The sequence below is a fragment of the Cryptotermes secundus genome, unplaced genomic scaffold, assembly GCF_002891405.2.
Source record: "Cryptotermes secundus unplaced genomic scaffold, Csec_1.0 scaffold463, whole genome shotgun sequence".
In the NCBI taxonomy this organism is placed as follows: Eukaryota; Metazoa; Arthropoda; class Insecta; order Blattodea; family Kalotermitidae; genus Cryptotermes; species Cryptotermes secundus.
The window spans coordinates 676,674-704,504 of record NW_019735561.1 but is presented as its reverse complement, the minus strand read 5'-3'; the positions used below and the strand labels follow the sequence as shown (position 1 = coordinate 704,504).

Below are 27,831 nucleotides of genomic sequence, written 5' to 3'. Positions count from 1 at the left end.
AACCGAGTTCAGACAATAATTTGAGCTACAGCCACAGAAAAAGAGAAACGTCCTGCCCCTGTCCGGAATCCAACCCCGGCCGTCTATCCCGTACACCGTCGTTATACTGACTGAGGCATCCAAGCTTCGATACCCGTACATATCGATTATTTAAAGTCCCACTTGCAAGAGCTTTTTCAAGGGAATTAAAACGTTTCGGAGTTTCCACAGAGTTTCCACTTCACAGAAGTTTCGGTGAGCGCCCAGCGATGAGCCGCGGGATAGACATGTGTGTCCTATTTCGGAGTGAAAAGGAGCGAGAAGCCCACACGGGCCCGGACGTAACTAAATTATTTAATATGAATAGTTTCGGCGGTAGGTGGTTACTAGGTCGGCTACAACAAGGAATACCGGGCAGATTTCATGTATTTTTTTTGTATCCCGTTATGTGCCATGCATTAAAGGTCTGTGAGCCGTCAACGCCTAATTTAACTTCTAGCACGTTTGACTATTAAAACATTACAACACTGAATTCGAGGTATGTTCCACATTAAAAACTTAAAATTAAAATTTAGATTATGGTATTGTCTGTAAATCTTAAGAAAATGGTCCATTTTGATAACTCGATGTCATATGTATTCGTTGATCAAGTCAAGGAGGATGGGGTGGGTAGGGCATATAGCACGAATGGGTGATACGAGGAATGCATATAGGATATTGGTGGAAAAGCTAGAAGGAAAGAGACCACTGGGAAGACCAAGGCGTAGGTGGGTGGACAATATTAAAATGGATCTTCGAGAGATTGGATGGGATGGTATGGATTGAATTGATCTAGTTCAGGGTAGGGACCGGTGGAGGGCTCTTGTGAACACGGTAATGAACCTTCGGGTTCCATAAAATGCTGGGGAATTCATATGTATTCGTAAACAACCTCATGATTTCTGCAGGTTGAAACATATAATGGGATGGATATATTAAGACATTTTAACATACGTATAGGTTTATAATCAAGTGTTGACTCCCATTATACCTTTAACAGATCTCACACAGCCCATTTTCCTACCGAACATCATTCCACTCCTACAAATTTGGTGTGGGGGGCACGAGGTAGCGTAGTTTGTTGAGGCACTATGCTACAAGCCGGAAGGTCGCAGGTTCGATTCCCGATGTCATTGGATTTTTTTTTTCAAATTACCTAATCCTTCCATCCGCACTATGGCCGGGTCGACTCAGCCTCTAACAGAAATGAGTACCAGGAATCTTTACGGGAGGTAAAGGGAGGCCGGGGCGTAGTGCTGACGACCTTACCGTCATCTGTGAGCCGACTGTCTAGTAGATGTTGGGAGCCTCGACGTTTCACAACCCTATGGGCATTCAAGGCTTGTTACAGGTACAGCTTTTCTCTTTTTACAATCTCGTGTTTTTGTCATATTGAGGTAATGTAATTCCATGATCGTTTAGAGACGGGCAATTTGATCCACGTGAAGTGCTAAATTCTTACGCGTATGGTCATATGATAGTGAGTCAGATTTTGTTTACTGCATGTATGTAAATGCCGCGTGTTCACATTATCATCACTTTCATCCTTATCATTAAGCGAGGGCTTGAAATGACAGGGCGGTCCGCAAACACTTCTATTTGCCGTGTTCAGACATATGTCTACACCGGGAACAGCCAAGAGAAGATGGTGTGTCCCGAAAGGTTGCGCGTCTTACTCAGAACAACGAATCACTCAAGTGCTGAGCCTGAGTCTGTCTCAGTGATGTTTCCATTAATGATTTAGTTGCGATCCTAACTGAAATCGTACTCAAATTATGGGAGTAAGTTGGTCAACTGTGAAAGGATAACCAGATTCTTGTTACGAAAAATTATAAGGCTTTAATAGCTGACAGTTCCAGTAGTTCAACTCCACATTAGTCAATGACACGATCTGACTGCGTCAGCAGTTCCCAAGAACGAAGCGGTAGTTACATAAGACATTCTATCGGCTGATTTTGTTTCACGTCCTTCGGCTTCAGCTATCTTCGCTAACTCTTATGGGTTGCAGCCCATGTTCGCGAAGAGAAATGAGGCTGGGAAGGCAATTCCCAACACACCTGTTAGGAAGGGCTCCTCACCTCCCCCGTTGTTATAAACAGAGCTAAAATGAAACTCCCTTTCTGTTTCCCGGTTTGGCCTTGATGTTTCTATCACAGACATTTCAAATTCTTTATGAGAGCAATTATAATTAACTTCCTGCGATCCTTCTCACTTATGTCAGTGAGGACTTGTCCTTGGCAATACAAGAATACGGTCCAAGAACTAACTGCTCCATTTAATGAGCTGCTAATTTCACTCGCAACTGGTGCGCCAGCATCGTCTACAAGCATAGAAAAAAAAGGGTCCTATGGTAATGCGAGATCTGAGGTTCTCACGACAGTTAACTAGGAAGATCACACTTGGATGTGACGAGGTGTTGTAGCACGGTAGATATTTAATGTTCTTCTTCAGGAGAGACTCTTAATACCTTAAAGATGAATGTGAAAGACTTCTCTACAAGCTAGCAAATAGCGGCGCGGTTAACGAAGGAAGTTCGTGTCCCTGTGGCTGCTCCGGCAGCACAAACGTGTATAATCCAGTTATTTCCTTATACGTTTCGGCCAAGCTGGCAACAGTCAGGCGAAATCTACTTTCGTTATCCAGTAACTGATATCATACGTATTGGCCAATGTTTACTTACTCATGGAGCCGAGTCCTTCTTGAGAAGCAGCCAACTGTGTAGCTACCCACAACTTCCCAGCATTTTACGGAACACGAAGGTTCATTACCGTTTTCACAACAGCCTCTCCGCTGGTCCCTATCCTGAGCCAGATCAATCCAATCTTATCTTTCTAAGATCCACTTTAATATTGTCCACCCACCTAGGCCTTGGTCTTCCCAGTGGTCCCTTTCCTTCTGGCTTTCCCACCAATGTCCTATACGCATTCCTGCTCTCCCCCATTCGTGCTGCATGCCCTGTCAATCTAATCCTCCTTGACTTCAACATTCTACTTACACTTGGTGAAGAGTATAAGTTATGAAGCTCCTCGTTATGTAGTTATCTCCGACCTCCTATCACTTCATCTCTCTTCGGTTCAAATATTTTCCTTAACAACCTGTTCTCAAACACCCTCAGTCTATGTTCCTCCCTTAATGTCAGAGACCAAGTTTCACACCCATACAGAACCACAAGCAAATTTATAGTTTTGTATATTCTAATTTTTAATGTTTCTGGACAGCAGATGAGAAGATAAAAGGGTCTGCACTGAATGGTAGCAAGCATTACCCAAGTTCAGTTTCCTCTTAATTTCTTCCGGAATCAGGTTTTGATTTGTTATAGTTGTTCCCAAATATCTGAACTGTGCCACATTTTCAAAACATCTGTTTCCTATTTTTATGTCATGATTTTGCCCTGCATTCTGGCGACGAGACAGCAACATACACTTAGCTTTCTCTGTGTTTACTTCTAGACTTCTAGACAAACCTCCTTACCAGCTTCAATTAAAGTTCTGTATTTTTCTTTACGGTATTTATATTATCCAGAAGATTCACATCATCTGCAAAGACCAACAGCTGATGTGTCCCATTTAAGTCCAGTATCACCTGGTTTTGCTGGAATTTCCAAATGGCATATTATAAAGCAAAGTTGAAAAGCATTGGCGATAAAGCGTCTCCTTGTTTCAGACAAAAGGGAGGGCACAGACACAGTATAGTGATCTCACACGCCCAATTTCTCCATAAGGGAAGGACGACAGGCCAAAATATGTCCCCACCAAACTTGTACTTGGAAGACTTCTATGGAAAATTTAAACGCAGCACATTTGTGCGACTCCAGCGTGTGCTTGGAATCTGATGAAAAGGCTCGTGTGAACAGGGTCTATTGTATTCCCAGATGAAAGGGACAGCATGCGTACTCTGATCCCTACTGTACTACATAAAACACGTTTGAACATGCAAGTACAGAGCACAGGTTTTTAAAAGTATGTTTATACTTACTTCATCTTTGCTCCAGCGGCCTTTATTGATGGATTTGCGTCCCCCACTCCGAGCTGTTGGAGGCGTCTCGTCGACAGCGGATTCATCAGACATGTCCTCCTCGCTTGAGCCGCTATCATAGCCGGAGCGGGACCTAAAAACACATACATACACAATCTAAGTACTTGCAGACTGTCAACGAACTAAATATTATCAGCAGGCGCAATGGGCTGAACCTTGTTTGAGAGAAGTATCTTGAGGATTATCTTTGGGGCTGTGCAGTACAGAAGGCAGTGGAGAAGGTGCATTTTGAATTTAGGGCGGTCGAGATGACTGGCACACCTTTTTAGAATGTAGGAGCAGAACTCTTGCAGGAAGTTAGGTCTACATAAAACAGAGAGTAACCGACGAGTAGGCAGACCTACTATCAGGTGGCTGGATTCAGCTGAAGAAGATTTTACGGCAATGGGCGTTAAGAACTGGAGACGAAAGTGAAAGGATTGGCACCAATGGCGAACAATCGTAAAAGAAGCCAAGGTTCATCATAGTCTGTAGCACCCGCAGAAGAAGATTATGAGCCAGGTCTGACTAAATATATTAAAATTAAGAGGATGAAGAGGGCAGGGCATGTCATTTGAAAGGATAATAGTGTGACACCCGGCCAGAAGCAAAAGAAGAAATTGTAAGACATAAAATGAGATGGGACAACAGTGTGGACCAGGATATCACACTTCCAGGAGAGAGGAACTGGATGATCCTGGCATTAAGTAGGGAAGAATGGAAGAAGTTTCTGAAGAAGGCCGGGGTCCACATAGGGTCGTCAAGCTGCTGCTGCTGCTGATGATGATGCTACAATGGGCTGAACAACAGAGGTTCTATTCCCAGCAAGTGCTGGGACTTTCCGTCACTCCGTCCAGACCGGCTCAGAGTTCGAGAAGGTTCCTACCCAACAGATAGCGCACCCCCTTTAGAAGTAGGGCGGCCGAAGCGTGCATATGAACACTCATCACGTAGATACGGTGTTTGAATAAGTGGAGCTTTATCCCATTTTCCATACATAATTATAATGTGCTGAAGCACCGAAACAGTATCACCACTATGGGCACGTAACGACTACATGCACATTACAATATGGGTATTTACAAAGCCGCTTTACCAAACTACATGGATTACAAGTTTAAGAAAAACATCAGTTACAGATGATTTTTTAGAACCTTCATAACGATGTATGTTTAAAAAAATGCGTTCTTCTGAAGCTGATGACTGCTTCGTTGCGATGCCTAAAGTATATCACGTGTTTCAGTGAGTTGTTTAGGCAACAATCCGTCTGTTTAAAGAATTAGTGGCATAATCTTCCTTCCCCTGAAATGTCACTTTTTGAAATCGAACTAACAAGACCTGTACATAATTCCTGTGTTATCTTACATTATGTTTTCTTCTGAAATAAGCAGACATACATTATTTTCGATTTATTTTTACTTTTTATTTATAATCTGTATGTAGGGTTTGTTTTTTGGAATTATTTTATCGCGTCCTAAGAGAGTTTATATTTTATAGTCTACAGTAAGGTACATTTGTAGTGTTGCTATCAGTCTTAAGTTTTATTTATTAATACAAAAGATCGTTCAAATTCAACGGGTATCATTTCTCTCATATCCTTGTCTTTCACTCCCTCTTCTCCTTTCCTTTATCCCTTTCACATCTCTCTCTGTTCAGACTGTGAAATTATATTTTTATCCTTGAAATGACAGTTTCGAACACTGAGTTACACTGTGTTTAAGCACATGAAAACTACTTACTGTTGTTTTCAATAACAAATGCTGAGTTCCCACAGAAGTATACAAACAAAACAGATGATTAATATCTATTATCTACAAAAACTACCTTGAAACAATGTCGTACCGTCTTCTTGAACAATCGATCGACAATCGACTAGTCGAGAAATTCCGTACTTCTATGGTATCTAATGTTCAAAACTATGTTAAGAACGCCCGCTACTGGAACTCGTCCCGAGCCTGTTAAATCCAGTCCCCATAATAGTTCTCTAATCTACGTCCAGAGCTCCCAAGTTGTCTGACCAGAAGTTTCTTGGCACTGCTACATGCCAATGAATTACTGAACTAAAATAATTAGAGTGCCGTAACATTGAATACACAAGCATCTGGATACAATGTACTTATAAGAACACAATCCATTTCTACAGTGTATCACACAGTGACCCGTATCTTTTAGACAAATAATTACATAGCCTGCTGTAATAGGCATTCTGGGATGAGGTAAACAAGAAATATGTTGCGAGTTTTATGGCAGAGATTATGACAGTTACAAAGTTCGCCTGACAGACTCCCAAAATGGTTGTAAACACAGATTAACATAAACAGCCGTCGCTGGTTGCAAGACTATTGTCTCCATGCATGTGCAATGCATACAGTTCCTACAGATTTGTTGGAGTGTCACACCGTAAAGTGTAAACTATACAATTCCATTACTCATCCCTAATTTAAAGTTTCGCTAGTTCAAACGGACTCACTGTTCGGCTGAAAAGTAATTCGCTGATGTTCAATTACAACTAACAATCGATCAAAACTTGAGACAAATAAAGNAGGAACATCAAATGTAAATAGAAAATTCGGTTGCATCTGGAGATCTGAGGAAGATCTAAAAGTTCGTGACGTTGGTACATTAGTACAAATATTGTGTTTCTGGACATTATCCATCGTCCTGTCTTTACCTAAAAACCGTCCTGTTTATTTTGCAAAACACAACGTTTCGGAGACTGGATTCTGTCTCCGTCTTCAGCTAAAAACTGTTAGATCCGGTCCGGAGATAGGACTAACTCCATCGATTGGGCCCAACTGAGTAAGTTTTACTTGGAGACGGAGACAGAATCCAGTCTCCTAAACGTTGTTTTGAGAAATAAACAGGACGGTTTTTAGATAAATACAAAACGATGGATAATGTACAAAAACATAATATTTGTAATAACGGTTGGTCACTAGAAGCTTGTCTATGACACGGTGGGGCTCTCTTTTAAAGGAAATTGAGTCGATGAAAAGCAGAGATTATGTTTTGTCGCGCAATTTTCACTGTACACCTATGAATACAAATTGTCATTGAAATCCGTTTAGTTTCGGGGTTAGAGTGTACTGATGTACTGACTGCTTTCGTACATAAACATAAAATGTAACTTCTGTGTAAAAATACTCTTTTCCACATCCACGACAATAAAACTAAACGCAGAATATTCACAGTAACACGTTACGAATCTGAAGCACGACTTCGGGTTCCAGGAATACGCCGCGTAGAATGCTACAGGTTCTTCCACATTTCGGCAAACATTTCTGTTGTCATCTTCATGGTTACCCCCAAAAGCCGAATACATTAATTCCAGCGGTGAAAATCTAATAACTAAACACTTATAATTTCTGATGTCGTACAATATATGAACTTAGAAGAATGCACCTTAGCTGTATTTATCCCGTAAACAATTATTCGACTTCTATGGACAGCTCAAAATTCCGAAACTGGCCAATTTTTTGTAGCACATGGCATGTGATGCAAACATGTGACGATCCCACCGGAAGTACTCTACCACCGTAACACACACATAACCGCAAGTGTCCATGCTTAGTGGGATACGATTCTCTAGCAAGAGGATATCGTCGGCATATGGGCAGCAACAGATCTGGCTTCGGATCCACACCTGTTCACTCAAACTGCGTTATCTGTTCAGCGGGTTCCAAAACTCTTGAGCTGTTGCAATGCTGCGTTACTTTGTGACGCTGTGCAAACTGACGGTGTAATTTAGCATCTCTGATCTTGTCAAGTTCCCAAATGAACTGAGCAACAAACATTAAATAGCATCTTCCACTGGCAGAATGCATTACTTTCCGAAGGCTTACACACAATGCATAATGCATAAAATTGTTCAAAAGCATGTTTCTGTTACTCTCACATTTTCTTTAAAACATCATTAGAAGGTTCATGCTTGTTGAAGTGTATATCGCCATACACTTCGGAGCTAACGGCCCACTGGCGCTACATAGTGTTGCCAGGGATATCCTGAGAAACGTTGATGCCGATTTTCACGAAAATTTATCAAATTGTTCTCATACTTACTTGCTTACTTCCTTCGGGAGCTGAGCCCTTCTTGAGGAGCCGCCAATTCTGCAGCTACTCAAGAATTTTACAGCATTTTATGGAATCCAAAGGTTCATTACCGTGTTCACAAGAGTCCTCCACTGGTCCCTATCCTGAGCCAAATCAATCAATTCATACCATCCCATCCTATCTCTCTAAGATCCATTTTAATATTGTCCACCTACTTACGCCTTGGTCTTCCCAGTGGTCTCTTTCCTTCTGGCTTTCCCACCAACATCTAATATGCATTCGTCTTCTCCCCATTCGTGCTACATGCCCTGCCCACCTCATCCCCCTTGACTTGATCATTCTAATTACACTTGGAGAAGAGCACAAGTTATCAAATTGTGCTCTACAATTTTTATATTAATATTTCAGTCAAGGGCCACACTGACAGAAAGAAACACAACTCAGACACAAGTAGCTTTGAGAAGACATTAATCTTCAAGAAAACATGGGGTTACAAAGTATTTACTTCAGAAAATAATGCACATTTAATTCTGCTCTGGTGTCTTTTTTAATGTGTTACTTCTTGTGCAGACCTTCAAAGCTTTCTCTTCACCTCAGAGAACACTGTGCCCCAATTTCGCTTCCTGTTTATTTTCATCTTGCGACTGTACCATGCACCATCCCCCTCCGAATCAAAGGAGAGGAAACCCGTTAAGGCATACGATAACACCGGCGAATGAATCACAGCTGAAGCTCTTCCCACGCCCACCGACTGAGACACCGGAACACACGCATTGAAACGAAGATCCTGTGCATTGTGCACAGCACAGGAAAGACAACCCACCAAACCATACATGCACCTATCCCCATGGAAATCACAGTTCTTCAAGAAAGGTACACACCGTAACACATTTTGTCCTAGTGCACAATTACTACATAATTTTCTCGCAGTAGAACTCGAAGGTCAAAAACACCAGTAATGAGAAAGCTCGCCATTGGACATAATTCTGAACACGTTCATCATCCCCCCACAAACCACCTCTCTACGATTAATCTTAATATTATACTTCAATCTGCTTACGTGTTCAAGTTATAGCTTTCCAGGATGTTTCCCATCAAAATTCGACGTCATTATTTCCTTCCTCACCAAAGCTACAAGCCCAGACCATTGGTATAATTTACTTTTTTATTATGGAGCTGAGCCCTTCTGGAGGAGCCGCCAATTCTGCAGCTACTCAAGAATTTCCCAGCATTTTATGGAACCCGAAGGTTCATATTACCGTGTTCACAAGAGCCCTCCACTGGTCCACATCCTGAGCCAGATCAATCCAATCCATACCATCCCATCCTATCTCTCTAAGGTCCATTTTAATACTGTCCACCCACCTACGCCTTGGTCTTCCCAGTTGTCTCCTTCCTTCTGGCCTTCCCACCAATATCCTGTATGCATTCCTCGTATCCCCCATTCGTGTTATATACCCTGCCCACCTCATCGTCCTTGACTTGATCATTCTAATTATAACTTGGAGAAGAGTACAAGTTATGAAGCTCCTCATTATGCAGTTTCCTCCAACTTCCTGTCCAAATATTCTCAACACCCTGTTTTCAAACACCCTCATTGCTATAATTAATGTTAAAAATTATATGCAGAAAAGGCTGTTATGAACTTAGTGTTGGTATACAGAAATACGAAAATTATTTCTCTACTAAGTTACATCGATGTTTCCTGAACTTTTTTCGTGTGTGGAATTATCGCACCGGATACAAAAAAAAACAAAAACAAAGGAAAGAAAGAACAAATAAATTAACCACAAACGTGAAACTTGCAGAAACGTGGTGAGGCAAGGATGGTATAAGAACAACTCGACAGAGCTGAAAAGATTTTAGACATTTTTCCCTTTCTCGCCCTAAATGTACACTATACATTCATACATTTAGGGTGTCAATGCAATGCCCCATTTCTGATTCATTCATGGGCATTTTCTCGTACACAATTATGATACTGAACTACCTGGTCTCAAGAAACAAATACATATCGCGATGGTACACCCTATACACACCCTACAGTACATTCATACGCCAATATGTACGAGTACTTCGCCGAAGACAATCCACCCCGAAACACAGATGATTCACGATCTGTGAGGACGCCCTGTTGGCGTCATATCTGCATATACGTACGTCAAAACTCAGCATGAGTGCACATCCGCTAAGAATTTCCGGAGGAGACACGGAAGGAAAGACACACTAAGTACGGGCCCCTAATGCTTATTCACTTCAGTATGCAAGCAGTGTTAATTCAAAGTGGAGGGCTCCGTCCGGTCGTTCACTACTCGTGAAAATCATATTAAAACGAGTGCAGAGAAAAGGCCATATTAAACTAAGAATTTGTTTGATGGTGAAAAAAGTCCCGTAAATGGATAAAGTTAATTCAGTTAAATAACAAGAGGGGAACAGAGATGAAGTGACAGGAGGCTGGAGAAAAGTGCATAATGAGGAGCTTCATAACTTGTACTCTTCTCCAAGTATAATTAGAATGATAAAGTCAAGCAGGATGAACTGGGCAGGGTATGTAGCACGAATAGGGAAGAAAAGGAATACATATAGGATATTGGTGGGAAAGCCAGAAGGAAAGAGACTACTGGGAAGACCAAAGCGTAGGTGGGTAGACAATATGAAAATCGATCTTAAGAGTGATAGGATGGAATGGTACGGATTGGATTGTCTGGCTAAGGATAGGAACCAGTGGAGGGCTCTTGCAAACACGATAAAGAACCTTCGGATTCCATAATGTGCTGGGAAATTCTTGAGTAGCTGCAGATTTGGCGGCTCCTCAAGAAGGGCTCAGCTCCATACGTAAGTTAATAACAAGAGGTTTGGGGTACACAACTTTCCGCACGTATGATACACGGTTCTGCGTCTCTCGCATGTGAGTCTGGACGGTATCAGCAGCAAACTCATAACACTGTATGTACACAATCTGCAGGAGAAGCTCTCAGCGTTTGTTCTGAACATTACAAACATTAGCACGGACACCAGTCTTCTTAACGTAAAGTTTTCCCTGTGCTTAACTAATCAAGAACCACGCCATGAAGGCGTATGGAGGAGTGGATGTATAGATCCACATTTTCTTGACCTCGGCACTAGTTGGAGGTGGTCAGCATCACGCCCTGGCATCTTTACCCCCGGTACCCACTGGATTGGAGACTGGGTGGGCCCCAGAGCAGGTCTTGAGGACGTAGTGAAGAGAAAAGTTTTGACCCCACCGGGACTCGAACTCCGACCGCTCGGTCGTCCAGCCCGCAGCCAGTCTCTATACCTACTGAGCTATCCCGGCTCCTCTTTTTTAACACACAATGTCCAAAATGAGAACCAAAGCTACTGATGACCCCAAAAGGAAATTTCGATCCGCCAGATCTAAGCAGCTCATGAGGTGAACGATACATCCGCCCCAGGATTAGGCACCGTCATAAAGACGTAACGTGTGAAGACACGGATCCATCCATTCTTAACTTCATCAGGAGGAGATATGTGGGGTGTTTCATCCTCCGGCCGCTTCACGTTTGGGGAAGTGGCCCTCAGCAGCTGGGTGGGACGGTCAGGAAGCGGTAGCAAAGAAAAAAATTTTCTACACCCCCGGGAATCAAACGCCGGTCTCCCAGCCCATACCCTGATCACTATACTGGCTGAGCTATCCCGGCACCTAGAGTGCTCATCATATACAGTATTTACATCAACAACGCTTGTGGCATGTAATTAGTGGGATTATAAAGAATGTGCTGACTTGTATTACGATTAGACTGACATGAACCGGCTCGCCGTGTTCTGTTACGCGAACACGATATGAGAAAAGGGGCAGTCGCACTACTCATCAGCTCGCCTCCTGCGCACTGTATGTATTCACGACATACCAATGTCAGCACCCCCCAGATGAGAGAACAAACCAGCACTAGATCCCACGCCGCAACCAAATTACATGCACTGGAAAACCATACATCTAGTTTCTCAGGGTAGATTTACAGCTTCCTATTCGAGCAGTACCAGGTTCAAATCTCCGCTCTCAAGTAGGTTATCCTTCGGTTTTCGTGCTTTCCCTCGGTTCATCTAGATCAATATCGGAATAGTGCTTCAAATTAGGCCGCTTACCACTTCCTTACTCACTTACCATTATATCAATTACTTCGTTCTGTTATTTTCTCCACATTACGTTCAACTATTATTCGAGAAATGACAGCCAAATAGTAGCAAAGGTAAACAACGTGCAAGTCTATTGCTGGCAAACTAGTCACGGAAAAAAACACACACAAACAAAAGTGTTCCGTTTCGTATCGTGCGACGATTGTTTGCACAATGAGAGTGAAGATGACCACTCTGTTCAGTGTCGAGGTTTACAATGTGTGGCGCTACAACTTAATTTTCGTACGTGTTCCATGAGTGTTCTTAGTTAAGTACAGGGATAAGCGGCCTCCGTAGTCTAGAGGTAACGTTCCCACCTCATGATTCGTGGTACGCGGGTTAAAATACCCGGCGGAGGTCGTCGAATTTTTAAGGGCGGAAAAATTCAGGGAACAAGTCCTCCGGGAGGGACTTTAAGCTGTGTGTTCCGTGTCGTAACTTTACGGCACGTAAAAGAACCTCATATCCCCAAAGGGAATCACTGAGCCAAATTCCAGGACGTTTCCCGCCCAACAATAGTCTCTAAGACCTCTGATAGATGGGGGAAGCATTATAGACACCGCTAAGCAAGTGGCCGAACTCGCTTGCTCGGCGGGACTGATGGTACGCACCATTTATCGGTAGGGTACAGAGACTGGTAGAATATCATAGAGGGAAGCACAATAGATCAAACTGGTCGCGGTGCATGGGGAAACCCACCCTCTCTAAATAACTAACTAAGTACAGGGATAACTCAATCTTTCCTGTTGCTCCCACTTTGGAGCATACAGCATCCGTGAAACGCTTTGTTTCACTCCAGTTTGTTGATCCTAAGATAGTCGGTAGGGCCTTCACATTTTGTACTCCTCACCGAAGATTACTGGTGTGAAGAATCAATGAGTATGGAACCGACGGGGAATACAGCAAGCACTGGCGAGAATATGAGATAAGTGGATACAAAATTTTAATTAAAAAAAACTTCAGATGCGTAAATGGTAAGGATATTATTAAAACACATTTTATATACAGCATGACTTGTCAACTGGAAGAAATTTGCGCGGGACATCATCCAGTGATCGGTTTGTTCCCAGCAGGATAAAAGACGCGGAATTTCTTGTTCAGCTGAGGACTGGTAGCTCTTCAAGCCCGTTGCTCCATGGAGTTCGCTAATTGGGCAAACATGTCTCCAATTTTACGTGAAGCATCAAATTTTGTTTTCTTCTCTCAAAAATCGTTGCTCGACGTAAACAAAACAGTATCACGACATGAACTATAAGTACATTTACTGACTTTTTAACATTATCCGCCGTCTGCTTTTTTTAACGTAGACCTCATTATAATATACAAGGTCTATTTCAAACCGTTTTCGATACAGTGTACAATTAAATAAATGTAATTTCTGGTTGTGGTGTCTTATATGGGATTCGTTTCAGAGAAATACTCGTATGCTACATTTTCATCTGCAATAAATGAAAATCAAAGTCAATTAGATAGAAAAATCTAAAACATTTAGTTTACAAAATGTTTATGCATACTGAAAAGGACTTGATCAACGCGTTGCCAGGCAAAAGCTCTATAAACACGGTCCAACACGCAACAACAGAGGAAGCTGTTTTCCGAGTCCGCGGAGACGTCACAACAGTGGAGAGTGATCACGTGACATGTTTTCTGTACATCCGACCGACGTGCCAAAGGCTGGCTGGATAGCGATCACGTGATATGTGTTTACTGCAAGTCCATGTCCATTCTGCGACTATATAACGGCAGTCGTGAGCTTTACGTTCAGAGAGAACTGGGACTAGGAGTATAGAAGAATTAGAAGTCGACCTGTGAAGACTTAACGTGTGATTAGAATATTTTATGTGTAATATCTGGAATGTGTAATTCAGTGAAAATGTTACAGTTCCTGTGTAATAAAACAGTGAGGACTAGTGCAAACAGACTGAAGAGATCAATGTGGACTGATTGTAAATTGTGTAAAGCAGCAAAAGTGTAATAATTAATTGTAGTTATGATCTATAAGTTGTCAACAATTTCAATTACCAATCTGAACCCCACCTTTAATCACTGTGACACGTGACAATATTTTCACCCTTGTTTCAACTGTATTTACGACTATTCCAGAAATTATTTCAAATAAATCCATGTTTTCTCTATGTTCAGGAAACGACACTTTCAAATACTTCCCGAACTAATTGAAACAGCATATGGCAATTAGAATGGCCTTAGTTTACAATGACTGTTGTGACTATTACAAGTTCCTTTGATAGCCAAATTGGACTCGCATGGCTGATTTACTAGACGCATCGATTGCCGCCAACTCAGCTTAGATTATATACAAAGAAGTGTATGGAGAAGGGAAGGGTGTTTCAACCTTTCCGCACCACCAAGAAATGTCTAGCCACAAAACGAAAACGGCATGGCGTACGTCCGTCGGCGCGTGCTGTCATATGCAGGACGGAAAACATGCCATCCTTGGTTAAGCTAAGAAGTCAGTGAAGCTTATCATAAAACCCACAACCGTTGAAGACAAAACGCGGGAGATACAGCTTATGGTGAAGGGATGTTCTGAAACATAAACCTTCTGGCCTTAATTACTCTGCATTATGAAACAAGTCATGGGGTGAGTACTGTGTCTTCAGGGAGTGCCGCGAAGTGGAACGGCCCGTGCTGGTCCGTGGGTCCGAACCGGACGGCGTCAACATGTCGAGGATCTAAGACATACTGATCACTGCAGCGTGACATGCGATAGCCAGATGGAGTACTGCTCTTGGAAAAGGTAACACTTGCTTCTCCAACAAACCCCTATTAGAAACGAAGGGGAGCTTTATCGTCTCCAGCAGATGTTCATGTCGCATGGCACGAGCCAAAATAACTGTGCCACGTCTAAAAGAAGTGCCAATCTGTACTACAATTAGGACTGCAGAATTTACACGTAAGTTTTCCTCATCAATTAGTCCTGATGTACGCTAACTGCTGATATAAATTTATGTTCCGAATAGGTACTATACAATATACTGAGAATTTGGACACCCAGAAAACAAATTAAAACAAAATACGTCTCAACGAAACCTGGAGCACAATTCGTGAAGACAACATCTAATACATTTTCTATTCATAACGTCAGAGAAAATGAGGGTACTTCACAGCTGCTGCTTTCCAAGTGAACTTTAAAACATTAGAAAATAAAAATAAAATGGGAGGGAATAAATTAAATACATAAAATACTGCTTCGTATTTGCTGATTATTTGGCGAAAACATTCTATATATATATATAATCACAAACAAATAACAGTTGACGCTAATAGCTCCCAGTACGTTGGCCTACAAATGTAAAAGGCAAAGTGCTCCATCAACTTAATTAATTAAGCACCGCGCCAAGAAAACGCGTGGAAAAATGGAAGTACAGCTCCATCATTCTTGACGTCGGCACTAGATGGGGTGGCCAGCTTCACGCCCCTGCTGCTTTACCCCGGGGAAAGAGCCCCCGGCACCCATTGCACAGATGACTGGGTGGGCCCCTAGGCCGTTTTGGAGAAAATCTTATCCCTGCCGGGAATCGAACACACGCTCTCCAGCCCGTAGTTATATCGACTGAGCTATCCCGGCTCCAGTACTCGTATGTTGGTCTCATCATCAGTAATCTGACAAGACGACAGGTCCACAGTCTCTTCCAAAACAATTCCTCCACTTAATGCGATCTAGAGCTTTCTCCTTCAAATGACAGTATCCTCTTCTGTCCCCAAGGTCATCCAGCATCATCTTCCTCGTCTTCTTGTCACTTCTATCCGCCCATCTATCTTTCCTTCGATAGCTTCTTTTAGAAGGCAGTTTCTGCGTAAAACATGACCAATCCAATTAGCCTTCCGTTTTCTTATTTCATGTAGGATATTCCTCTGCTCACTGACTCTAATTAACACTTCTTCATTTCTCACATAATCGGTCCAACTGATCTTCTCCATTCTTCTCCAACACCACATTTCGAAACTTTCCAGATGTTTCTGATCTACTGCCCTAAGTATGTTGGTCTATAACTAAATAAATAAACGCATGTGTTCAAGTACCGCCATCAAAATTCTGGCCAAGATCATACAGAACGAACATGGCAAAGTTACAGAAGGCCCACCTGAAACGACAGTAACATAAGGTTACATTTACGATAAAATGAAGTTACGTTAAGTTCTGGAAACATCTGCTACCATTCACATCCGAATATTTAATCTTCCCGTGCCTAAATATATCGCATTAAAACCTACAACTCCAACGTTACATGTTTTACACGTGAATGAAACTTGGTCTCTTATTCTGAATAAAAAAATGACACTGCCTGAGAACAAAATGCACGGGCAAATGTAACATAAAAACGGTTTAGAAAACTGCATACCTATCTTTATACTCTGTACTGTTCATCTATGGGAAGATCATGTAGCACGCATAATACGAAATTCATAAGAATGTTTTCTTCTGACCCTCCAAGGAGGGGAGAATAATATGAAATGGATCAACTGCTAACTGTTCAAGAATACTCCGTACTAACAAGTTGTATAAAAGATTTAATTCTGGCACAGCTGGTCGAAAACAGGCCTACCTCACTTCAGAGAAATACACTCTGATTGTGAAGTTAACCAATAGTAGTGATACTTCAACTTTATCATAGTCGGATGCTGGACCAGAGGTGAATAACCTTACTCAAGTTCATCCATGCATTCAACACGGGAGAACACGAAAACATTTTTATTTTGCCGCCAGATGAGTGCCAAATAGACATGCGCTCTAAAAGGCAAGACGGGATTTCAAAGGAGGGATCACAGGTCTCTAGACCTGAGAGCCTCAAGCAAAAAATTTCGGTGGCCGAATTTAAAATTTGGAAACGCTGTTAGACATATAATTTAACACGTGTTAACTTTTTAAGTGTAGAATAAGTCCTCTAAAGAGACCGGTCATTAATTTACAGCGTAAAGCGAAGTACGAGGAAAAGGCGATTAGCTTAATTTACAGCAGCTTGCGCTGACCACGCGACACCCTCTATCCGCAAAAGTTGGCACTAAACTTCGCCGACAAGCGGCGGTCGCTCGGTCGGTATAGTTCACTTCCGGACTAAAATCACGGAGTTTTCTTTTATGACGGATGGACTTTCTTCTACAGCTAACCTATTCGTCCGTCAATTTGTTGCGGTACTTTCTGGGGGGGAAAAGAAAGTTCAAAGTTGAAACCAGGTAATATAAACCCACAGCACCCGTAAAATAGTCAAAGAATTTACAGAAGAAAATTCGCGTCGCACTCCAGAATCACTGGTTTGCATTATCTAAACACTCGTTGCCTACCAAAAAAAGAATGAGGTACTTGGGGCCCAGCACGGGGTCGGATAATATACATGGCATTTTGCTGGCATCTGATATTCCGAAGGTAAAGATGTCCCTGTGCTTAACTAAATAAACACTACGCCATGAAGGTGTATTGGAAGTGATGTACACATCCATATTTTCTTGACCACGGCACTAGTTGGAGGTGAGCGGTCAGCTTCGCGCCACGGCCGCTTCACCCCTGGAGAAAGAGCAACCGGTACCCACTGGATATGAGGTTGGGTGAAACCCAGAGCCCGTCTGAACGACATGGCGAAGCGAAAATTCTTGATCCCACCGGGACTCAAAACTCCGACCCTCGGTCGTCCAGCCAGTAGCCAGTCGTTATACCGACTGCGCTATCCTGGCTCATAATACAAAACAGTTCTGAAATATATTTGTATTCTTGCATTTTCACGTTAGTAGAATTTTCCGTCGGATGATCGCTGAAATGGGAGGGATTTCGATGCAAGCGGTCGAGACCTAATCCATGTATTAGCCCAGCATTTGCCTGAAGGGTCTGAGAAATATCACGGAAACAGTCGGGGTAGATGTCCCGGTCGAGATTCGATCGAGCACATTTCGAATACAAGTCAAGAGCGTTACCGCTAAGTCAACCCGCTCAGTTTGAAACAAGTGTCAAGAAAAATAACGTTATCACCTGATCAAATAATGGACATTTATCCTGAATTTCTCGTAGTTTATCTCGCATACAAGACTTTATCTATACGCTTTCAAAGACTTCATTCACACGAACTCTCAAGGTCTTTTCGTGCTTGTTTGCCAATGAGAACATCAAGGATACGGTTTGGAAGAGGCGATCCTAAATAACGTTAAGCAATAATTACAGTTCAAGGTTTATAATCGAAGTTACTCGGTTATCGGTGATTCTGAGAATTCCCATTATTTTCAACGCGAATATGGGTAACGTACTTTCAAATATGAGTGTACTGCGCCCGCCTCCATCCAGATCTTGGCAAACCATTCACAACATTCACACGTCGTTCGAAGCTACACAAACGCACGAAACATGCATCATTAAAAAGTGTGAGAATCAATAATACTTCCATATTTGCCCCAACACACCAGGAAGGTTTGCCAGAAAACTGACATACATAAAAAGTAAAGGTAACCCTGTAACAGGCCGTGGAGGCCCATAGGGTTGTGAGATGCTGAGGTTCCCACATTTTTTAAACAATCAGCTCATAGATGGCGGGAAGGTTGTCAGCCCTACGCGCCGGCCGCCCTTTAACCCCCAAAACATTCCAAGAAGATTCCTGGTACTCGATTCTGTTAGAGGCTGAGTCGACCCCAGGGCCATAGTGCGGCTTTGTAGCATAGTGCCTCAACCAACTACGCTACCGCGTGCCCCAGAGTATAAGGTTCAAATTCCGGCAGAAGAAAACATCATGACCGCTTTATTAAACAATGGGAAGAGGGATACATGGCATCACGAAAAATTCGCTCCAATTAAATACGCACACGAGAACTCCCTACTCCACACTGTAAGTACCCTTGTTCATAAGCCAACTCCGCATTAGAATCCCTTCAAAAGATGTAATAGAACAGACACAATCCGACTGCTGGACTCCCACTAGACCCCTTAACCTGCAGTTGGTGCGTTCCGCTCTGACAGGGCACCCATGTGACACGTCGCAGCTGCCGCACCCCACACCCACATGGCACGTGCCCCATAACACACACCCTCATCACAAACGAGGGTCCCTGAAGAGGCGCTCTACTGTTCTCCCCCACAATGATCAGAGCAGAAAATTACATCCTGAGAAGCGGGTGTTATCTATAGGATTCGAAATCCATGTCATGAAGGACAGCGCCCTGTTTTCTCTAATACACCATTATGAGGCCTTATACGGAACTAGTTCGCAAACATACGTGCAAATCTGGTATGAAGAATTTTACACTTAAAAACCTGAAGATCGAAATGCATGAAAATATATTTCCACTCTGATATGAGTGTGCCGCTTGTCTCGTATTCTAAAGTGTTTCAGAATGAAATGTCAGAAAACTTGAGGGGAACCGATCACCAAACAAACGTAGGTGTAGAGAGGATAATGTCTATATGGTCAAGATAACCCTGTAGCAGGCCGTGGAGGCCCATAGGGTTCTGAGAGGTCGAGGCTCCCACATTTTCTAGACAATCGACTCACAGATGGCGGTGAGGTTGTCAGCATTACGCGCCGGCCGCCCTTTACCCCCAAGAATATTCCTGGTACTCATTTCTGTTAGAGGATGAGTCGACCCCAGGGCCACACTGCGGCTGGAAAGATTAGGTAAATTAAAAAAAAATCCACATCATCGGGATTCGATCCCGTGACCTTCAGGCTTGTAGCATAGTGTATCAACCAACTACGCTACCGCGTGCCCCCCATGTTTATATGGACTTCAAGAAAACAGGGTGAAAGTATAGGCTGAATTCAACTGGCTTAGGACAGGACCCGCGTGTTCTTGTGAACAAGAGTGAACTTTAGGGTTCCGTTAAAGCGAGGAGTTTCTTCGCAAGCTGAGAGAATATAAGCTTTTCAATGAGGAAACTCATCCATGGGGGTGTTATACGCTGAAACTGTCTTGGCAACTTGGGAATGTACGAGTATATTACACTAAATTAAAAACATATATGTTCAGCTGGCAAACTTCTGTAATATACAATTTCTGGCAGTCCCTCTTCAAAGGTAGAAGCATTCACAGGAGAAGAGGTTCGTAATTCTTTCTCACAGCCGCTTGTTCCTTTCATTAGAACAGGATGTTCTATACAACACAAAATGCAGCATTCACGACTCATCCCTGCTCGTTAATTCGTATCTGCCCTGAATATTGAAAGCAATCAATCCTGTTCTACGTGTTAACCTAGGGACTACGTGGGTACGAGTGGTCACCTTCACACTCCGGCCGCTCTGATCCGCGTATCTCGTCCTATGACGTGGCTCGGTCAATGTAATTTAGCTGTAATGTTATATGACGTAATGTCGGCAAACACAGAATTAAGGCAACAAGAGCTATGACCTCACACGCTTGTTGGGTCAGCGTTTAGAGAGGTCCAATTAATGGCGATGCAAATACATACATACATATTATATACATTTATTAACATGATGAGAATGAAAAATGTAAATATCTTTTACATTATTACGACTTACTACTACAGAAAATGACTCTTCCTCTCGTCAGGAAGGGCGCCCCACAGAAACAAGACCGGAACTGTCAAACAGTAATAAATATCTGGTCATGATCAGCAGACGGGGCTCGACACCGAGCCTGACTGACTCACAGTCAGTCAGTTGCAATGTGACTTTGACTTGACCAAGACAGTGACAGTGACACACTTCTGAGATCTCGGTGGATGATGGCCACGGAAAGTTCGCCGTCTGAAGACTGGCATGATTAGAAGATTGTATTCATGTGTAATACTTGGAATATGTGATTCAGTGAGACTGTTATAGTTGTACCAGGAGAGGACTTGTGTGTAGCAGTAAATTATATAGCGTAGAAATAGTGAGAGCGCTAATTGCGTGTAATTACTGGTGGCGTGTATCAGGAGTAAATAAACCCGTTCATCCAATCCAGCACCGGCGTTATTAGTCACTAAAACACGTAACAATATTTTTCCGGAACTACTGATAGGGCGTATTATCGGAATAACATGAAAATACTTTCAGTGAGGAGAAAGGGAGGACTCAGAAGGTTAACACAAAATAAGAACGTTTCTTATTGTTGATTTGCCAGTCTACCCACCTATTATTTCCTGTAACTTTATATCTACTTCCCCTACGTGCCTTCAAGGAGTAGAGTTTAGGCACAAGAGTAACTCTGGCGCTTTTTTCCAACGGCTTTTCCAGCCCATTCAGGGCCCTGGCCTCTTATTCAGTTCTGTTATCATTTTTCACAGACAATACGACTCCTTGTACGGGGAATCAGGCCGACGCAAGGGCCTACATACACATAGAACACAAACACAGAATATACGTAGACATACATCCACGCCTTGAGTGGAATTCGAACCCACGATCCCACCGTCCGTGCGAGCGAAGACAGTTCATACCTTAGACCGCGCGGCTACTGTGACCGGCTTACCTTTGCCGTTAGTACTAATAACATCTTAACAGAGTAGCAAAGAAGTCTGGCCCTAGTGCTTACGCAAACCTTTGCCTGGAGTAAAACTGAACTCCTGAGTTGGGGAGAATAAAAGCGATAGGCCTCGTAACATTTCATTTTGGGGGCATTCTTATCAATGATCATATCAAGAAGGACGAGACGTTCAAGACATGACTGGATTCAACTGCTTGGATGTATGGTCCAAATTACGGTCTTTCACGAACACGATTATGGACCATCGGGTTCCAACAACGACGATGTGATCTGTTAAGTAACTACCAGTAATTTGCTTCATGCAGGTAAGTTTTCCTGAAAGTAAGGCAAGTGTAGGCCAAGACGTAAATAAGAATATAATACTAAGATGGAACTTACAGAGACAAAGTAGAATGTGAAGGTGTGGACTGGTATAACATATGGTCAAATGACGGACTTTCATGAATATGGTGATGGAACTTCAGGTTCCATAAAGTGGAACACTTTTTTGACATGCTAAACAATTCATTGCCAGTCACGGTAGCAGAGCGGTGTTAGGCATGTACTGTCTTCGCTCGCTTGGAAACCGGGATCGTGGGTTCGAATCCCACTCAGGGAATGGTTTAGTTTGTGTGTGTGCGTTTTTCTGTGTCTGTGTATAGGTAAGGCCTTGCGACGAGCTGATCACCCGCCCAAGGAGTCCTACCGAATGTGTAAAATCTAGTGAAACCGAAGTGAACGGAGAAGTTCATGGAGGTAGGCCTAGCTAGGCCCACTGGGGCTGTAGTGCCAAGGGGGAAAAAACAACAAAAAACATTCATTTGCTACATTAAAACCCTGTTATCATTATGATATTTAAGAAATATAAAAAAGAAATTCGGCACCGTCCTTACGCGGAAGTCGACTGATATGGACAAGAATGAAATTCCCCGGTTTCTATTATACCGAAGTCAGAGTAAGAAAAACCCTACGTGGCTGATGAATGGAAAATGCGGAAGGATAAACATTACGCTTTCACTTTATACCGAACGCAAAGAATACATAAAATATTAAAGGATAAGGGCAGGAAATGTCAGACGCCACGATCAAGTCACCCCATACTCTTAATTCGCAGACATGTGATGCGAATATCGAAACAATGAATCCAGGCCTCTGCCCCACAGACAAAGGCTGCAGTGTCCTTGCCATCTGCTGTCAGCAAGCTCACACCTGCAGAGTACCCCCAGCAAAACGTCACAAATTTCTGTGGGGCAAGTTCGTTACTTCAGACGTAGATTTGGGGACGTCATACTCATCTAATCGTCCAGCTGTAAATCAAGAACATGTAGCACACATTCGGAAACAAGAACTGAAAACGTCAAGAGAGACCACCTGGAAGACCTATGCGGACAAAGGGATCTCAGGAGTGTGCAGGTTTAGACTTGATTCAAATGGTTCACCACAGGTTCTAACCCAATTCTTTTAACGCTGTAATGAACATTCGGGTTCTACTGAAACGGCCAATGTCATCACTACCCGATTAATTATCAATTTTTCATGAACGACCCTGAATCATGAACTTGGTGAGCAGCGCACTTAGAATTCCATTGCTGGAAATTGTTGAAACATCATATTGACGTCTGCATTTTATTACTTGGAGTGTTAACTATAAATATTGTGCCCGTAAAAAGGCAGGAAGGCGCAGAGGGGAAGAGGATGTAAGGCTTCATATACTAACATCAATCCTACAGAGGTGCGTGGTCAGATCTATACACAGGTCGCTTTACAGCCGGGGACAGAGCACCCCCAGTGGAAATTTGTTGCTTTAAAAGCCCCTGCCTCAAGGGGCAGTGACAGCTCAACTAGTACAGTGACTGGGCCATGCGATGAACAACCAACGTTCGACACCTAGGTCTGAGAGCCACCACGCCTATCCAATGGGTATCGGAAGGGCTCCTTTGAGTTAAAATGACCGGGGTGTGAAACTGACCATTCACTTCCATCTAAGGGCAAGATTACGAGTGCGCAGAACTATACATACGTGTTCATGGCATGATTCATTCGCTACGTACATGGAAACTTTAACCCGCATTCTGAACATTATGGTTTAAAAAGCAAAACGGAAGAAGTATTCATACCGTTCACAGCCAGCATTGGGTAAAGTAAGAATTCCGAGCATAATTCATGAGGCTACTTTCCTATTCCAATCATTTTATTATTATTATTATTGATTCTAACATATCCATTATTATTATTATTATTATCATCACCATCATCATCATCATCGCCTCATTTCATTATTATTTTAAGAACCGATTTTTTAAATATAGATTCTGCCTACGTTAAATTTGTCGAGCATAGGTCGAGCTGGAGCACCGATGGCATGTTTCTAATTATTGCCTGTTTAACAACAGTAAAAAAGGTAAAGCTGTCCCTGTGCTTAACTAATTAAGCACTACGCCATGAAGATGTATGAGGGAGTGGACGTATGGATCCACATTTTTTTCACCTCGGCACTAGTTGCTTAACAACTGTAAAGTAAGTAAAAGTAAGTAAAGCTGCCCCTGTAACAGGCCGTGGAGGCCCATAGGGTTGTGAGATGTTGAGGTTCCCACATTTTCTAGACAATCGGCTCACAGGTGGAGGTGAGATTAGTCTTACGCGCCGGCCGCCCTTTACCCCCAAGAATATTCCTGGTACTCATTTCTGTTACGAGGCTGAGCCGACCCCAGGGCCATAGTGCGGCTGGAAGGATTAGGTAAATTGAAAAAATCCACCTCATCGGGATTCGATCGCGCGACCTTACGCTTGTAGCACAGTGCCTCAACCAACTACGCTACCGCGTGTTCCACTTAACAAGAGTTCTTACATAAATGTGTTGGTACGTCTTCAACCTACCTCTGTACCAAATTTCGCGTTCCTTCCAACAATAATTCATTAATTCATTAGGTCTCACCAGCAAACCAATGGTTAAGACAATTACTGCAGGTTAACAAACTATTTTACAATCTACAGACAAAATTCAATATCCCTAACAAATGCTACATGTATTTCCACGCACGCACTACTGCCTACTTCATTTCACGATCCTAAACTAAATGGCGCTAGTGTAGCTCCGAGATCACAAATCCCAAGTTAGTCACTGTTACCACCGACTGCAGGAAACTGGGATGAACTTCCTTAGGGCGATCTCCAACGACTCACGTTCATATGACTGTCACGAAAAGTATCAACTAGAGACCACGAACCACACAAAAACAAACGTGAACTTGCATCCAGGTCCTGAGTAGATTCAAACTTGCAATGTCACTGCTCATTTTCTTTTGCTTACTGTTTACCTCACCGCGCCCTAACTATAGCACATATCCTCGAACTGTAGAATGGTTAATAATTAATTGGAAAGGGTGTGGAAGGGAGCCGCCGCCTCTGCGGTCTAGTGGTCAGACTTCCTGTTTACAGATCCAGAGGTCCTGGGTTCGATTCCCGGCGCTACCAGATTTTCTGAGAAGTAGTGGCTCTGGAACGAAGTCCATTCAGCCTCGTGAGGATAACTGAGGAGCTGTTTCAAGGAAATAGCGGCTCCGGTCTAGAAAACCGAGATTAAAGGCCGTGGGGATCCCTTGCGCTGACCACGTGACACCCTCTATCCGCAAAAGTTGGCACTAACTTCGCCGACAAGGGTGGTCGCTCGGTCGGTATAGTTCGCTTGCGGACTACAGGCCACGGAGTTCGTGGAAGGAAGCAGTCGTGGCCTAATCTGAGGTACTAACCCGGCATTCGTGTGGAAGGTCTGGGGGGGGGGAACTGTCCCTGTAACAAGCCATGAAGGCCCATAGGGGTGTGAGAGGTCGAGGCTCCCACATCTAGCTAAACAATCGGCTCGAAGATGGCGGTAAGGTTGTCTGTCAGCCTTAGCACCTGCCGCCCTTTATTCCCAGGAAGATTCGTGGTACTCATTTCTGTTAGGGGCTGAGTCGACCCCAAGGCCATACTGCGGCTGCAAGGATTAGGTAAAATAAAAAAAAAATCGATGACCCCATTGGGACTCGAACCCGTGATCTTCCGGATTGTAGCATAGTGCCTCAACAATTAAGCTACCGTGTGCTACTAGGAAGGACTGAGAAAAACCAAGAAAAATGAGGACAGGCAGTGTCCCAGCCGAAATTCGAACCGAGCACGTCTTGAATACAAGTCGGAAGCTTTACCACTTGTGCAAACTTGCTCGATGTCACTGTTCTCGAAATGATAGGTATATAGTAGGTCCTAACTCAGGAAACGAAGACTGTCCAAAAATTACGATGTAGTATCATGAACATAATGAAATTCATAATCTAACCATATGGCATTTCATCTCCTGCGAGTGTAAAATACGGAAGTTCAGATACAGGGACTGGACGGAGTTCGATCCCGGACAGAGGCAGACTTCTCCCTCTGCCAACTGTCTAGAGCAGGCATGTCCAACTTCAGACAGGCTGTGATCGACTTTTTAGTGTCAACACTGCCAGTGATGTACCACCCCCTCCTATCGTCGTACCTCACTTTAAGCAAAAATATTGGTAAAAATAACATGACACATGATGTCTGTTGTAGAAGCAACATATATTGAAAGTACAGACTACTTTAATACGCACTTTCCCTTCAAAATCTGAATATAATTATATTATATTACAAATGAATTTACATGCTTTCCACATATAATTTCCTTATAGGCCTATGAGATCGATCAAAAATCGTCCCTCGATGGACGAGTTGGACATGCTGGTCTAGCGAAAACGTGGGAACCTCGACGTCTCACAAGCCTATGGGCCTCCACGGCCTGTTACAGGGATAGCTTTAGCTAAGGAGTGTGAGGCTGGAAGGTGGGCAGAACGAACTCATGGTCAATACGTTAAAGGACACGAAAATATAGGCCTTCAGTGACGTGCTCCTTAAAATCATCCAAAATATGCTAACACTACACGGGATCGATGGGTTTCTCAATGGCGGGTTTTCGTGTTGGCGGTGCTGAACTTTCTAGTTTGTTTTACTGTTACTACTACTACTACTACTACTACTACTACCACCAGCACCACCACCACCATAATCACCACTACCAATTATTACTTTACTATCTGGGTGCATGCAGTGGCGCAGTAGGTTGAGGCACTATGCTACAAGCCGAAACGTCGCGGGTTAGAGTCCCAATGAGGTCACTGGATTTTTTCATTTCACCTAATCCTTGCAGCCGTAGTATGGCCCTGGGGTCGACTCAACCTCTAACAGAAATGAGTAACAGGAATCTTCCTAGGGGTAAAGGGGGCTGGAGCGTAAAGCTCACCTCACCTCCATATGTGAGCCAATTGTCTAGAAAATGTAGGAGCCTCGACGTCTCACAGCCTTATGGGCCTCCACGGCCTGTTACAGGGATAGCTAGCTTTATTAATATTATTTGTGTCTAATCACATTCATCAAATACGCACATGGCTCAAAATTGCATAAGCCTATCGGTACATATATTAAGGCCCTAAGTATCAGTAATTCGTGTCATGAACTCACATAACTAGCTCCCCTCTCTCGCACAGTCACACTTTATCGAAGCTTGATGCTGCAGCTTTTGAAAGCCGCGGATTCTCACGCGGGACCCGGCCGGACCGGCAGCTTCCCACGATACGAGGACCGTCCCATTCACAAAACGCAGTCAGCAGAGGATGTGGGGCTGAGGGTCTGCAGACATTCTCTGGGCTCCAGGCTTAGATTACCTTCCACAGCGTTTCGGTCCTGCGCGAGACTTCCCAATCCTGATTCTCCCTTGCCTCACCCCGTCCAATAATACAATGATGTTATCATACCCCGAGCAATAAGGGTGGAAGGTTTCCAAATGCGTTTACTGCTCACTGCCCAGTGTTCTTCAGATGGTTTTCTAAGGTCACTACACATCTATAAATTACTGTCCTTTTTATTTCGTCAAACAACGCCATGTCCAAAGATGCATCAAGCGAAAATTACACATCTTCCTGACATCTATATTTTGTCACTGTCTTTTTAAGGTGGGTGGGAAGCTACTTGATGATAATAATAATATCATTATTATTATTATTAAGGTTCCACCTTCCTGACCGCCTCTGTGGTCTAGTGGTCAGAGTTCCTGCCTACAGATCCAGAGATCTTGGGTCCGATTCCCGGCGCTACCGGATTTTCTGAGTAGTGGGTCTGGAACGGGGTCCACTCAGC

The 27,831-nt window shown here is 43.2% G+C and overlaps 1 protein-coding gene across 2 annotated transcripts in view; it reads right to left on the bottom strand.

Annotated features, from left to right (window-relative positions):
* The window catches only part of LOC111869558 (myb-related protein A), a 99,315-nt gene that overhangs the window by 46,793 nt on the left and 24,691 nt on the right, over window positions 1-27,831 (bottom strand). For both annotated transcript variants that reach the window (XM_023861180.2, XM_023861181.2), the window contains exon 2: window positions 3,994-4,126. In XM_023861180.2, the coding sequence (XP_023716948.1) occupies window positions 3,994-4,126 (133 nt within the window). The remainder of the gene's footprint in view (window positions 1-3,993; window positions 4,127-27,831) is intronic.